Source organism: Channa argus, chromosome 5 (genome assembly GCF_033026475.1).
Source record: "Channa argus isolate prfri chromosome 5, Channa argus male v1.0, whole genome shotgun sequence".
Lineage (NCBI taxonomy): Eukaryota > Metazoa > Chordata > Actinopteri > Anabantiformes > Channidae > Channa > Channa argus.
In genome coordinates, this window is record NC_090201.1 from 25,742,320 (window position 1) to 25,755,457 (window position 13,138).

Below are 13,138 nucleotides of genomic sequence, written 5' to 3' on the forward strand. Positions count from 1 at the left end.
GCAATCTGTTACCTTCATCATGCTCTCGGTTATCGGGAATTGCAACTATCTAAACTGCTGTTTGGATTTTCTGCCGTTTAAATTATGAAAACACGCAGTTTGCATTGTCATCCTGTTAGTCATTTTTTCCTTTTGGAGGCACACTCATCATGTTTTGCCACCAGCAAGTCAAAGGTTTCACTGGTCCAGTGCAATTCTGCAACATTTACTAGATCCGCTGATGCAAAATGAGGCACAGATAGCCACTGCATCAGACAGCATGTTCTGACAATGTTGGAAATGTCTTGAAATTTTTTTCAAAGCCAAAGATGAGGTTGGCCTTTGTGGGTTTGAGGTAAATCTCTCAACGGCTAACATCGTTACCATTGGGAGCATTGTTGCTATTGCAATTATAGATTACGTAATCCACACCTTCGAGCCGTATGCTATTACTTCTCTGCATGTAGCTAATTTAGTGATAACCATCACTCTAACCTTGATTACAACAGATAAAAAAATCCATTCCTTGCGTGTGTAGAATGCTTGATTCATTGAAATTTGCCACAGGTGTGTGTAAATTACAGCAGGTCAATCCCAGTGCAGCCGGTTAAAAGGTCACAAATGAACCAAAGATGAATGAAGATTTTTATGAAACAAATGTTTAATCAATACAGAGGTCTAACCGGAGTATTGGCAGCTGCAGACTCAATCAATAACTGTCCCACAGGTCACCAGGACACTCCATTTACCCTCAGTGCAGATGATGGAAAATATCCACTCTAATTTGGTTGTGTACCCCTGGCAGGTAGGAGGGAAATGCGATCATGTTAAAGCCTTACATACATCCACAACTTTGAATTACTTTTAACCCGATGAAGCTGAAGTGTCCCGCACATTTATTTTCCCGTTTGTTCTGCAGAAGTTGCTTTTACCCAAAGCAACCTACTGTAAAATGTGGCCAGGAGGCAATCGAAGCAATGACTTTGTGGATGACTGCTCTGCCAAACAAACATTACTTTCCACTCACTTCGGTGCAGGTTCTGTATGAACGCAAGGCGTTAAGGTCAAACGGGTAAATGCACAGTAAGTGATGGTTGGAAGTGATGCTAACATCCAAAAAGTGGCAGCTGACCTCACTTACATTGGCAGTCAGCTTTAAATTGCATGCCACTCTATTAAAATATGAATGTTAGGTACAAATGGCTGTATAAAATATTAGAGTTTCATCCATCTATTTACCTTAAAATATGTCATTTTAGCCATATAGTGTACTTGCATTTATACTTTTGTGGTCGTAAATAAAATAGAACACCTGGGAACTCTAGTCTTTTCCCATTGGCTCACAGACCTGGGGTGTCCACGTATGAGGACCACATTGCAGTATCACACTCTTATTCTAGATGGTGGATGTTTATTCTCAGTAGTATGTCACTGTTTTTGGTACTTAAAAAGTCACTCAGGGTCTTCTTATCAGCGTGCACCAATTCTTATTTCAGCATTGTCACTATCCGCTGGTATTGTGAGTAATTTTTACGACAAATTCTAAGGCCTTGACGTTGTACAGAAAGGCACAGTAACTTATTATGTTCTGGTATTAACAGAATTCTCTGTGCCACCATTCAGACGCACTCTACCATTAGTAGTACTAATACTAGAGTCAAATATTTTTTACTGAACTGGACCAGGGAGAAAAGGTCGAGAAGGTGAGATGATTCTGACTCTGACCCTTGAGCAGTATTTCCAATCAGTTTGGAAAATCATGTCCTTCTTTGCATGTTAGTCATGATGCTGCCTTGAGCAAGTCATGTGCACCCAACCTCCCTCTGCCTGTACAACTGTACAGGACTGTGACTGCACTTTGTGTAGTAGCTCCCAAGTGTTCAAATCCTGGGCTCAGCAAACTCTCATATTTGGAGAAAGGTTAAAAAAATGCTTATCTACCAATAAAGTAATTAGTTCTGACTCTGTCTTCCGAACTGTGGTTTGTGGTGCCAAGAGGTTTCAGAAAGAAGCTTTTTATTCATCTCTTAGTCATCGCTTGTCATCGGCTGTGGCAACTCCACAGGAAACTCATTTTTCAAATAAATGCAGCTATTTAAGTGCCTCCCAGGATCCTCTTTTCCCCCCTATCTCGCTCTGACAAGCACCTTATGCCAGATTTTCTCTTTTTCCGTAATGAATAGACTGATGGTGACAGAGCAATTTCACTCACTGGATATTGCAGTACATCTATTTTATTTTATTTAAGCATTTAATCATCTATGCAGGTTTGGTTGTGCAGCATTGCCTGGCCCTCTCCCCGCATCGTGTGGCTTCATTTTCACTCAGGAATGGGACAAAGAGAGAGAGAGAAAAAAAAAAAGTTTTTAGCAAATGATGATACAACAGATGAAGTGATTGCTTGGAGCTGTTGGAAGAATTACAAATAACTAATGTTTAAAACTTGGCAGAAGAACTAATAGATAGAAGTATGTGTGTGTGTGTGTGTTTGTGTGTGGTCTCTACATTGGTTATCTCACTGCCTGAAGCTAAGATTTATCACAATGTTTTATCTTTTCCCTTTTTTTCCTAATGGCACCAAAGGAGGTGATTTACCCCGACTGTCAAACTCAGTGTGGAGGTTCAGAACGGCGGATGGGTGGGATACGCCACAGCATGGGAGGCAAACAGAGACTCAGATATGTGTGAAGTTTAGAGCATGCAAGGATAAGATACATTGAGGACAACACAAACACAGTTAGGAGTGTTTGATTCCCACCATGTAACTCGCCCACTCACCCAAAAGAAGTTTGGATAAAAACCTGGACTGAATGCTGTTTAATGTAGAGGCGTTGCTGTTTAAATAGGTAGAGGTGTGTAATGAATTGTTAATGGCAATGTTTTAACAATTATCCATTAAAAAAAAAAGGGGTAAAGAGCATTGCTGACATTTTGCCACTCAACAGTTCAATATTCGAGACTCAACTTCACTTAAGAACTTTTTGTGCTTTTGGCCTCCTCTAGACTAATATGTCACGAATTGATGGATTCAAGTGTTAATCGCTGTAAAATGGCAGATTGGCCCCCTTTGGGATGGGAGGAGTGTGTTGGGGTCATGTTCACTAGTTATTGTAAGATGGAGCAGGAGCCTGGTGAGCAGAGATTCAATTTAGTAGTAAGTTTGTAGTCCTCACCTATGGCCACAAGCTCTGGGTAGTGACCAGAGGAATGAGATTATGACTACGAATGGTCGAATGTGTAGGGTGGCTGGTCTTAGCCTTAGAGGTAGGGTAGAGACTTGGGACGTCCGGAGGAACCTCAGAGTAAAGCCTCTGCCCCTAGGCTTCATAAGCTGTCAGTTGGGGTGTTTCGGCTTGACGGGATGCTTCCTTCTTTTGAAGGTTTTTTTTTTCCAAATGGGAGACCATGGGGTAAATAAAGAACACGGTTGAGAGACTATACATATAATGTATATATCTCAGCTGGCCTGGGAACATCTCAAAAGCCCCAGGTTAAGTGAAAAAATGGGGCATCTGGACCAACTTGCTGAACCTTCTGCCAGCACAGCAAGCAGCAGAATAATAGCTTTTTTTTAAAAAAAGCTTCTTCAGTTGTACAGACAGTATTAAAACACACATAACATAACAACATGTGGAAAAAGTTAATTTGTGTGAATACTTTCTGGATGTATATATATAATAACCTATAAACTTTGACAGAAGGTTTATTAACACTGAATTGATCTGCAGAACAGAAACTTTTTAGAAAGTTAGCCTGCAGCTAAGCTGCACCTTCTCTTGGAGACATTTATAGAACAGCTGCTTTTCACAATGGGATTCTGTTTTTTGACGGTATGACCTACCTTGTCTCTGAGTCTTCCCGTCAGTCGGTGTATTGGCCAGAAAAGTTGGCTGAATGGGGAGCAGCTATTTTTGTATCCGTTCTGCTTTCATTAATATCTCTCTGCTGGGAGACAAACTAATGAGTCCTGGCTCTCTGATTGCTACATCACAACTTTTGTGCGTCACATCAGACACTTTTTGTGCTACATCACAGTGGGTGCTCAACATCGCACGCTGTGATCTACATTCACCAGGCTAAGCTATTTTAAAATGGAGAGTGTTTTTAGATGTATTCATTTTTCCATTCGAGGGGCAGATTCAGCAGAGATGCACTTGAAGATTTGACTCATACGAAGAAAACTTTCCTTGCAGACGTCTGATTACATTTTGACTATTATAGAACACCATGAGGGCATTGGTATGGTGAAAGAAAGGAGAGAACGAGTGATATAGAGTGGTCACTCTTCTTTGACTTAAGATCTAAAACATCTGGAAACAAACAAACAACCAACAGCTGGTCACAGAGGGAAAAAGTGGCTTGGCTTTCCAAGCAGATGCTGATAAGACAACATCTGTCTCCTCATACCCACAAACATTTGTATTTCAGGGAGATTACCTGTAGCTACTGTTGACTTCTCAATCTGAGCATAGAATTTGAAAAAAATGCTCAAATGTGCATGTAGTGGCTTTAAATTCCAAACCGCCAATGGCTTTAAACACACAATTACAATTAGTTATTTAGACTTTTATCCAAAGTGACGTACAAATAAGTAGCCGGCTGTATGGGCAACTTTGGGGTTCGGTGTCCTCCCAGGGGAACCAGGAGCCCTGGCCCTGTGGCTTAGTATATTCATTACAATGAAAAGGTCTATATTTCATACATTTTTATGTCATTATTGTTCAAAACACTATGTATCTATGCCACTAACAGCTTGAGAAAACAATAAATCTCTATATTTTTATGTTCTCTACAGGTGGTTCCTGTTGCAATAACAAACTTTCATTTTGCAGTTGACGTTTTGACGGTGAAAAAAACATTAGGTAATAATTAATCCCAAGTGTAGGAGAAAAGATGCTAAAAAATTATTCAGATGTGAGGAAAAAGACGGAAGATACATTTATCAGTAAGAGGCACATCGAGAAAAAACATTGATATTAAAGAAAAAGGTCTTCGCACCGTCTTTGAATGCGGCCTGTGTTTTGCATTATCTGTAGGCTAAACATACAGCAAACTGCTGGAACAGTTGGACTTGTGCAGGCTCCTTTCCTGTGTTCTAAAATGGTCTGTGAGGTGTTAAGTTTTATGACATTTCTAGGTCTCACCAGCTGGATGCTGAGCATAAATAAAGAGATAAAGCGAAAGCATCACGGGCTTAATGTTATGTGGAAAGTGTTGGGGACATTGAGAATTAGTGTAGAAATGTTGCAAATACGATAAAATGTCAATCTTTTAAATTGTAATCTTTTAACTTGCGTCTCTTGCAAGATTGCCTTTAACCCCGTTACAGATAAAGCCTGCTGAATCGGAGCGAATTGGACTGAGATAATGTCCCATCCGCAGCATGAAAGTGTTGCTGCTGCAAAGCAGGGTGGCTGATGTGTCTCCAGTCGTTATCCACCTGCAGCCTCCCTTATGTAACTCTGCTCTGCCTCAATGGAGAATCTTTAGAAACCTCGCAAGTCATTTAAAAAAAAAAAAAGACAATTCAGCGCAATCTACAGTGAAGCACCTGAGTTTCATTTTCCATACAAAAGGGAGTGAAAAGGTTTTAGTTGTTACTATTGTTATTATTATTGTTCATTTCATATCGTAACCGTATAGTGCTCAAAGTCACCTCCTGCAGATTTACGTTTTATTGCAGTATGTAATGGTGTTAATATATTTTAGTCAAAGGGACATTATATGCCTTGGCCTTAGAGTAGTCATTGCACAGACTAAATAACACCCTGTTTCAAGACTTTGATGCACCCCTCAGTCTTTTAATGGCTGTTATATATCTTCCAGACTGAGGGGACTGATGGTGTGTGCTTTGATGCTGTGGGCACAGTCTGAAGTATCGGCTTTAAAGAAAAAAAGATGCCTGACTATTAAAGGCTTTCTGGTCATCACCAGGCTTTTGCAGAGAAAATGTAAAATTCCACTGTGAGGTCTGTGACTGCAGGAGGACGTTTGAACGTTTGAATGACAAGTTGTCCCACAGTAGTGCCGTGTTGGCTGCAGGGCAAACAGTAAAGTATATTTGGTTGGTTGTAAATTCATAAAGCAGAAGAAGATTAGGATTAGGACATTTTTTTTTCCAACTCCAAAAAGTCTTTATGTGGCCGTTCACGTTGTTTAACAGGTCACACAAGCACCAAAGTAAATTCATATAGTGACCCAGTGTTACGTCAACATAAGTGATCAGATGTTGGTGGTTATTCTGCCAGATTTATTATAACAGGGTTATTAAAGGATAATAAACAACAACAACAACAAAAAAGCTAACAGTTAACACCAGTAATTAACTAAGGCCTAAATCCTAAAACGTCAACAGTAACAGCACCTCACACACAAACACAGACTTACACACTTCCCTACAAAATGCTGAATACTAAAACACAGGTTTACAAGGTTCAAACAACACACATACACACATGAATACACTCTGCAGGTAGCTGAGAGTCCAGGCCCAGCTGTGAGTCATATAGTCGTAGTTTTCTGCCTGTTTATGGATGTGCGCACGGATCCATTTGGGCTGAGAATCAGTTCCAGTCACGTAAGCACGCTTTGAATCACTGCTGGTTCCTGGAGAGATGATGCATCAGTCATTACAAGCCTGGCTTTAGTCATATTGGGGCTCTGTTGGGCCGAGTGATTCAAGCTCAAATGTATTTTGAATATCTGACTGCGTTGCAAATAGTTTGGTTTTTTGCTGTGGAGTTTTTCAGAGATCCATCCAACCATCCATTGTCTATAGGCTACTTCTCATCCTGTGAAGGGCTGTGGAAGGTCGGAGCAGATATCAGCTGTCAATAGACAAGAATGTCTGAGAAATGATTATTTTAAAATCCCTCACCATCATATGGCTTCTCTTTTATGCCATTAGTTTGCACTGATGGTCAACAGCCATAAGTGGGACAAATCCATCAGAGACGAGACTCAGGCATCAATTTCTCTCAGTAACTACAGACAACACTACAATGCTACAAGACGCCCTGGGATTAAGGTCAGAAAGGGATGTGACTGCCATTATCCATCACCGTCCGTTGACACTGCCCCAGTAGTCTAAGATGCACAGACTGGACAGTAATTACACAATGTTCCACAGTCCTGCCTAACTGCACTACTTTTGTTTGATGTCCTTTTCTTCTGCTTCGTTTTCTGTTTGTTACTGCTGCTAACGATTTTTTGTGTGTACGTGTCTCCTTTTGCACTTTTGATGAAAAGCAACAAATCCACAACTATTCTCTGGAGCCAGAGACATTCTAGGAAATGAGGATAAGAAAACCACAAGCAGAAAAAGAAGAAGAAGAAGAAGCAGGTTGAGGGAAAGTGGGTTTACAACAAAAACATCACACTCTTGAAGCACGCTGAGCATCAGACTGATGAAGATTCCAGTGTATTTTTGTTGTACTAGCAGTATAGTGTGTTCTCTAAGTATGATTCCCTCAGTTGACTCCTTCGTGCACGTTTTGACCTTTGCTCTGTGATGGAGTAACAGAAGTGCTTATGAATGACAGCGTGCACTAACACAGGACATAACGAATCATATGGCAGCAGTCAGGGAACAGAAGCAGTAACCTAAATCTGCCAACGACCTGTCCCACATGAACGTGATAGAAATAGCACCGTTCTAGGTCGCTCTTTAATAACTGCAGGACTAACTAACTTCATCGTACGGTGGTGTTTGCCAGGGAACCTTAAAGCAATAGTCATTATCTGCAAAAATTGGAATTAGCACCTTGGTCATCATTGAGCACGTATACAGTTTTTACATACATGTCACCATTAACCCATCCCCCGTGGGGAGAGGGGTCGACCACCAGAGGCACCCAGGGAGCTAGGGACATAGCTGGTGCGTGGGCTGGGATGTGATCCTGCAGTGTTCTACATCCCAGCCTGATGATTTACCCACTGAGCTGAAAAAGGTTTTATTCGGCAAATCCTCATTTTAAGAATTGCGAGCTATATTTAAGAAAAGGCTTTGTTATATACATTAAGCTGTCTCATTTAAATAACCATAGCATTTCTGAAAACATTGGGCCAAACAGTTATGTTTTAGGTGTGTGTGTGTGTGTGAGTGTGCGCTCCTATGTGTGTCCTCAGTGTTAAAAGAAAACAACTTAAATGTCTTGTCCTGAAAACAAGGTCAGAGACCTCCTGCTAAAGCACTTGATTATGAACTCAACCTCCTTCAACACACACACACACACACACACACACACACACACACACAGGACACCTTGCAGCCAGTGAAGATAAGTCCCATAAAGTGCGCCGTGCATCGATTTTGTGGTCCATTTTGCAACAAGATGTATGTCTCTGCTCCGAGGAGGAGTGCTTTTGTCCTTGGACTTGTTAATGTGATTTCTCATCAGCGTGGTCATCCTTCTTTGGACACCGACGATGTCACGGCAGGACAAAAGTGGAGCAGAAACACAGAGTACGGAGGAGAAACCTGGACGTCCCGCTGCATCTTTTGGCTTTTAATTAATTAATTTAAGCACATCCAAACAAGTTGATGTTAAAATACTCAACAGACGTTCACCTCATCCTGATTACAAGCAATATAAACAGCATAGATGGGTAATATTTGCCCTTTCCCTTCGTTAGATCATATTTAGGAATTAAAGTGCTGCTCATTTTCTGTTTGTGTTTTAATAAAATCTAATAAATGAAGGAAAATGATCCAAATGATCCAATGTTAGTTCCATTGTGTGTACCACCAATGATACCCGCTATACCTGCTATTTATATATAGGAGCCCACATTAAAGTAATAGCGCATGTACAAAAACATAACATAATTCCAAAAAATACTAAAAAAAGGAATTTAAAGCTGCACAATTCCTGCACCGCACAAGCCAAAATTGTCTAGTAACCACTTGTTGAAAGTTAAACCTGCAGATTCAGAAGGACCAAAAGCATCTCGCATCTTATTCAGTGCTGTGATTACATTTGTAGTATTGTCAGAATTATCAGGAAGGAGAGTAACACAGACATCTCCTGTTACATTTTGGGTTATGCAAAGGCCAGTTTCTGCATCGCACCAGGATTCTCTGTCCCCTTTGGACCCGAAAAGTCTGGCACGAATAAGAACCCAAAAGATGTTAAAGCACAATATTGAACATTATGGTGGACAGAACAAAGTTTTCGGGGAACATTTAATTGATCTGTTCAACATTAACGTATTTGTGTATAAGCGCAGATCGAAAATCGTAGTTTGTTTAGTTGTGTGAATGTAACATGAGACAGGGTTGAGCTGTAAACACATGATTTTGATGTGTTGCACCACAAAGTGTTACAGTCGCTGATTATGTGAATTATCTTTTCATTGTGTTTGTTTTATGGTTTTACTCTGAGACCATAAAGAAACTATATCCACCATTTCTGATTTGTTTTGTCTGTTTCCCCACAGTGGATACAGAGGGCAGGAAGTTAAAGGGAGGCATCCAGAGGAGCACAGAGACGGGTCTGGCTGTAGAAATGCCCAGCCGGACAATACGCCAGGCCAGCCACGAGTCCATAGAGGACAGCATGAACAGCTATGGCTCCGAGGGGAAGTGAGTAACAAATCCTGCTTCAGTTCCTCCAAGGTTTTCCAGGCATCTTTTTTAGATTGTTGCAGCATAAAACGGGACGGGAGCCTTTTTAGGCTTTTTGTTCATCACGCACATCCACAGACGTGAAAATGGATCAAGCAGGTCTCGGTTATTTTGGGATTTCTACTACTACTACTACTGCTTCCACTAATCATGTTTACTTAATCAAACTCAGCTTGATTCTTTCAGCTCTTGTCCCGGTGGTTTGTCGGGTCTTTTGTTCGTACGTTTCAGCCTTTCTCCAAGTGTAGAAAAAATACACTTCCCCTCTCCCGGACATTCCCTCAGTCTTCTTCTTACTAATTATTGTCCCAGAAGCTGGACATTTTTTCTCTTCTTGTTGTTACTGGATGTATCCTTTGCTCTTGTGTGTGGGTTTGACTTTACCAAAGTAACCACATATTTCACAGGGATTTGTAGTTGAATCCAACACATGGACAAAACTGACACAACTTAATTTACTTCGTTGAACTTCTGAGAAAAGCTTTGGTTTTTGTGACTGTTGCAGCTCAAAATGCCTAAATTCTTTCTGAAAGAAATTGTGATGTGTTTCATTCACATTGCAAATACCTGGAGGGATGTGGTTTTTGTTTCAGTCAGCTTTTTAAATTAATTTAATAGTGAACTTATGTAAGTGCATTTTCCTATTCAAAAGAAAGTGTTTTTCTCTGCATCATAATCTCAATGTTTTAAGTGCAACATTTTCAGCCAGATCTGCCTGAGTAACTGACAAGAGTCAACTTAGCTTTTCTGTTGTAAATCTGAAATTTTCGTCTCAGATTTACAGTGACGAGAGTGAAATCTTACACGACTGTTAAACATTGGCCTCAAGCATTTTGTTGTTTCCCCGTTTTATTGTCGTAGCAGGAGATGTAACTTCCTCTTGCGTGCGTGTTTCTATTTCCCATCTAACAGAAAGAATCAGCAGGGGTTTTACATGATGATGCACAGATAGAGAAAGAGCTATGACATCAGCAGTACTACAGTAGTACTACTGAACACTCACACACTAATGCAGATCACTGCCAACCTGGCTACCAGCTTGAATTCCTGCAGTTACATAACAAGAAGAGGCAGGCAGACGGACAGACTGACTGATGGGGGCTGGAAGGGTTTAAACACCAAGTACAGAGGGAAAACAAGAGGAGGCAGAGACTGTTAGAGAGGATGCTTGCATCATTGAATGTGTTATCATGCATATTAATATTCCTTTTACCATACATGGATTATGCAGATATTCAGTTCCTGAGCTGTGACATGTAAACATGGTTTATTTTGTTTTCCCGACAAAGAAATACGACAATGCTGTTTTTCTGGATGTCACGTTAGTTGCAGCAAAGATGTCACATTATATCTGTATGAAAAAAAAAAAAAAGAAAAAATTTTTTTTTGTTGTTGTTCACGTAAATGCCAGACCCACATGGAAGCTTTAATCATTATGAGGTTCCTTTCTTAGAATAGTAATGTACATGTAAACAAAGTCCATCAAATAATGAGGAGGCATCAGAGTGATAGAGGGAGCACAACACCGGTACGAGAGAGAGAGAGAGAGAGAGAGGGAGAGAGGCTTAATCTGTTTTACGCTGAGCCTGTTTGCTTCAACGTATTCAAACCCGACAGTGTTTATTCCTCTTCCTCTTTATCCAAGTAGGCTAAACACACCCACCAATCACATCTTATTTGCTTTAGTCATGTTCTCAACAGCAACCGTGTCTCCTGGGAAATAAGTTTAAATAGTAGTAAGGAGCAGCTGCAAATATGCTTTGGAAAATGGTGCCTGTTTAACAGAATTAAGAAAATTCATTAATTAGCGCATTTAGTGTCTGTCAGCATGTTTGTAGTGAGTATATCTGCAAAATGTTCATTAGCATTTGTTTCCCTATAAATAGGTTGGAGTGACTTAACCACGGGCTGTGGTTATGTTCCCAGAACCACAACACTTGGTTAAGTGTAGGGAGACAAGTAGAGACCGAGTAAAGCGGAAAACCAAATTCAATATAAATTTGAGCATTTAATTGTTGCTACACTTGTGACTTTCTTATTATCAGATGCTCTCTGAGCAAATGTAAGTGTCTGTATGCTCTAAGCTACGAGCATCGCATCACACGGAGGGGAGCACAGCACAATCATTACGCCGGGCTGCATCACAGCATCACTGAAATCCTGTCTCTCCGTGTTTGGCTCAATGCACTGATTGAAAAGCTCTGTGGCTGCTCGTACACGGCCACGAATGAGCAGTTTGTTAGCCGACACCATCCAATCACATTTATGAGCTTATTGATTCATGGTCAGAGGCTATTCAGGAAGCAACTAGTGTGTGTGTGTGTTGACAGTCTGACGTCCTTCTTATCAGATTCAGATTTTACAAGTGTTCTTGTTAGGTTTGAAGGAAATTTCTGGAAAGGAAAGTAAGGAAACTTACACAATGAAACATGGTCAGTGAAGACACTGTTTTTATTCATATACAGTATAATACTATGAATGAATCAATGTGCAAAGTTGGAAGTATTCAGACTGGAAATATTACGTAATTGTTAATCAGCAAACTATTGTGTTCAAGTTCATATAAAAGAGATAAACCCAAAATTATAGCATAGGTTTACTTACAGCGTTTTTGGATCCCAAACTCCCCACAGTCTTGTATATAACAAAAATGTACAAAAAAACTGTTTAACAGTTACATTTTCCACAAAATGTTTATGACAAAAATTTCAGAGAATAATAGAAATGGCAGGAAAAGTAATCTGGAAACCCGCAAATGCAACCAAGTGAGAAATATGAGAGATATTCAGAACAAAGCCTCAATGATGACAGAGATTCCTCTCATCCTTTGCATCTGCACTTTGAACTTTTACCCTAGTGAGGCTAAATAGGCAATACTGTTTTTCGAATGCTTGGATTCCTCTGGAGTCTATAGAAAAGTAATATCTTCATTTTATTTCACCATTTATGATATTTTATAAAATATTTCGTTAAAGGCCAGTTTTTGTGTGTCTTGCATGTGTTGCTAAAGCCAAAAAAGTCCCCAATCAAAGAAAATCTTACATAACCTGACATAAATGACACAGGGTAGCTTTCCCATTTTTTAGTTTTTATTTTTTGCACTATTTATCAGCTATTACCACCCAGCTGATTCTGCACAGCTGTTTAAATTGTGGCTCAAGAAACTTTACTTTTTGGAGTTTCTGGCAGCCTTGTTTGAAAATGACAATCAAAAAGAATCGTCCCCGTTATGCACTTTTTATTTTCCAAAAAAAAAAAGAAAAAAAGAAAAAAAAGAAATGCTGCCTGCTTTGGGTTCTTATTGGGACACATGATATTTTTTAAAACTCCAGTTTCCAATGTCACATGTTGATGAGATCTTAACCAACCAAAAGAAGAATTAATTCGTGAAATTTGCAGTGTTGAAAAATGAAAGTATGAAATGTTACCAGTTGTAGGGGGTCATCAGCCTGCATAGCATGCGGTTTACACTGAGGATCATACTCGTGTGAAACAGCAGTGTAATCCCCAGATGTACCTCACACACCAGCATCA

General features: G+C 40.0%; 1 protein-coding gene across 1 annotated transcript in view; it reads left to right on the forward strand.

The window, feature by feature from the left end:
- rims4 (regulating synaptic membrane exocytosis 4) overlaps nt 1-13,138 on the forward strand; it is a 43,759-nt gene that overhangs the window by 11,374 nt on the left and 19,247 nt on the right. Inside the window, exon 2 of the mRNA XM_067504490.1 lies at nt 9,418-9,562. Within this exon, the coding sequence (XP_067360591.1) occupies nt 9,418-9,562 (145 nt within the window). The remainder of the gene's footprint in view (nt 1-9,417; nt 9,563-13,138) is intronic.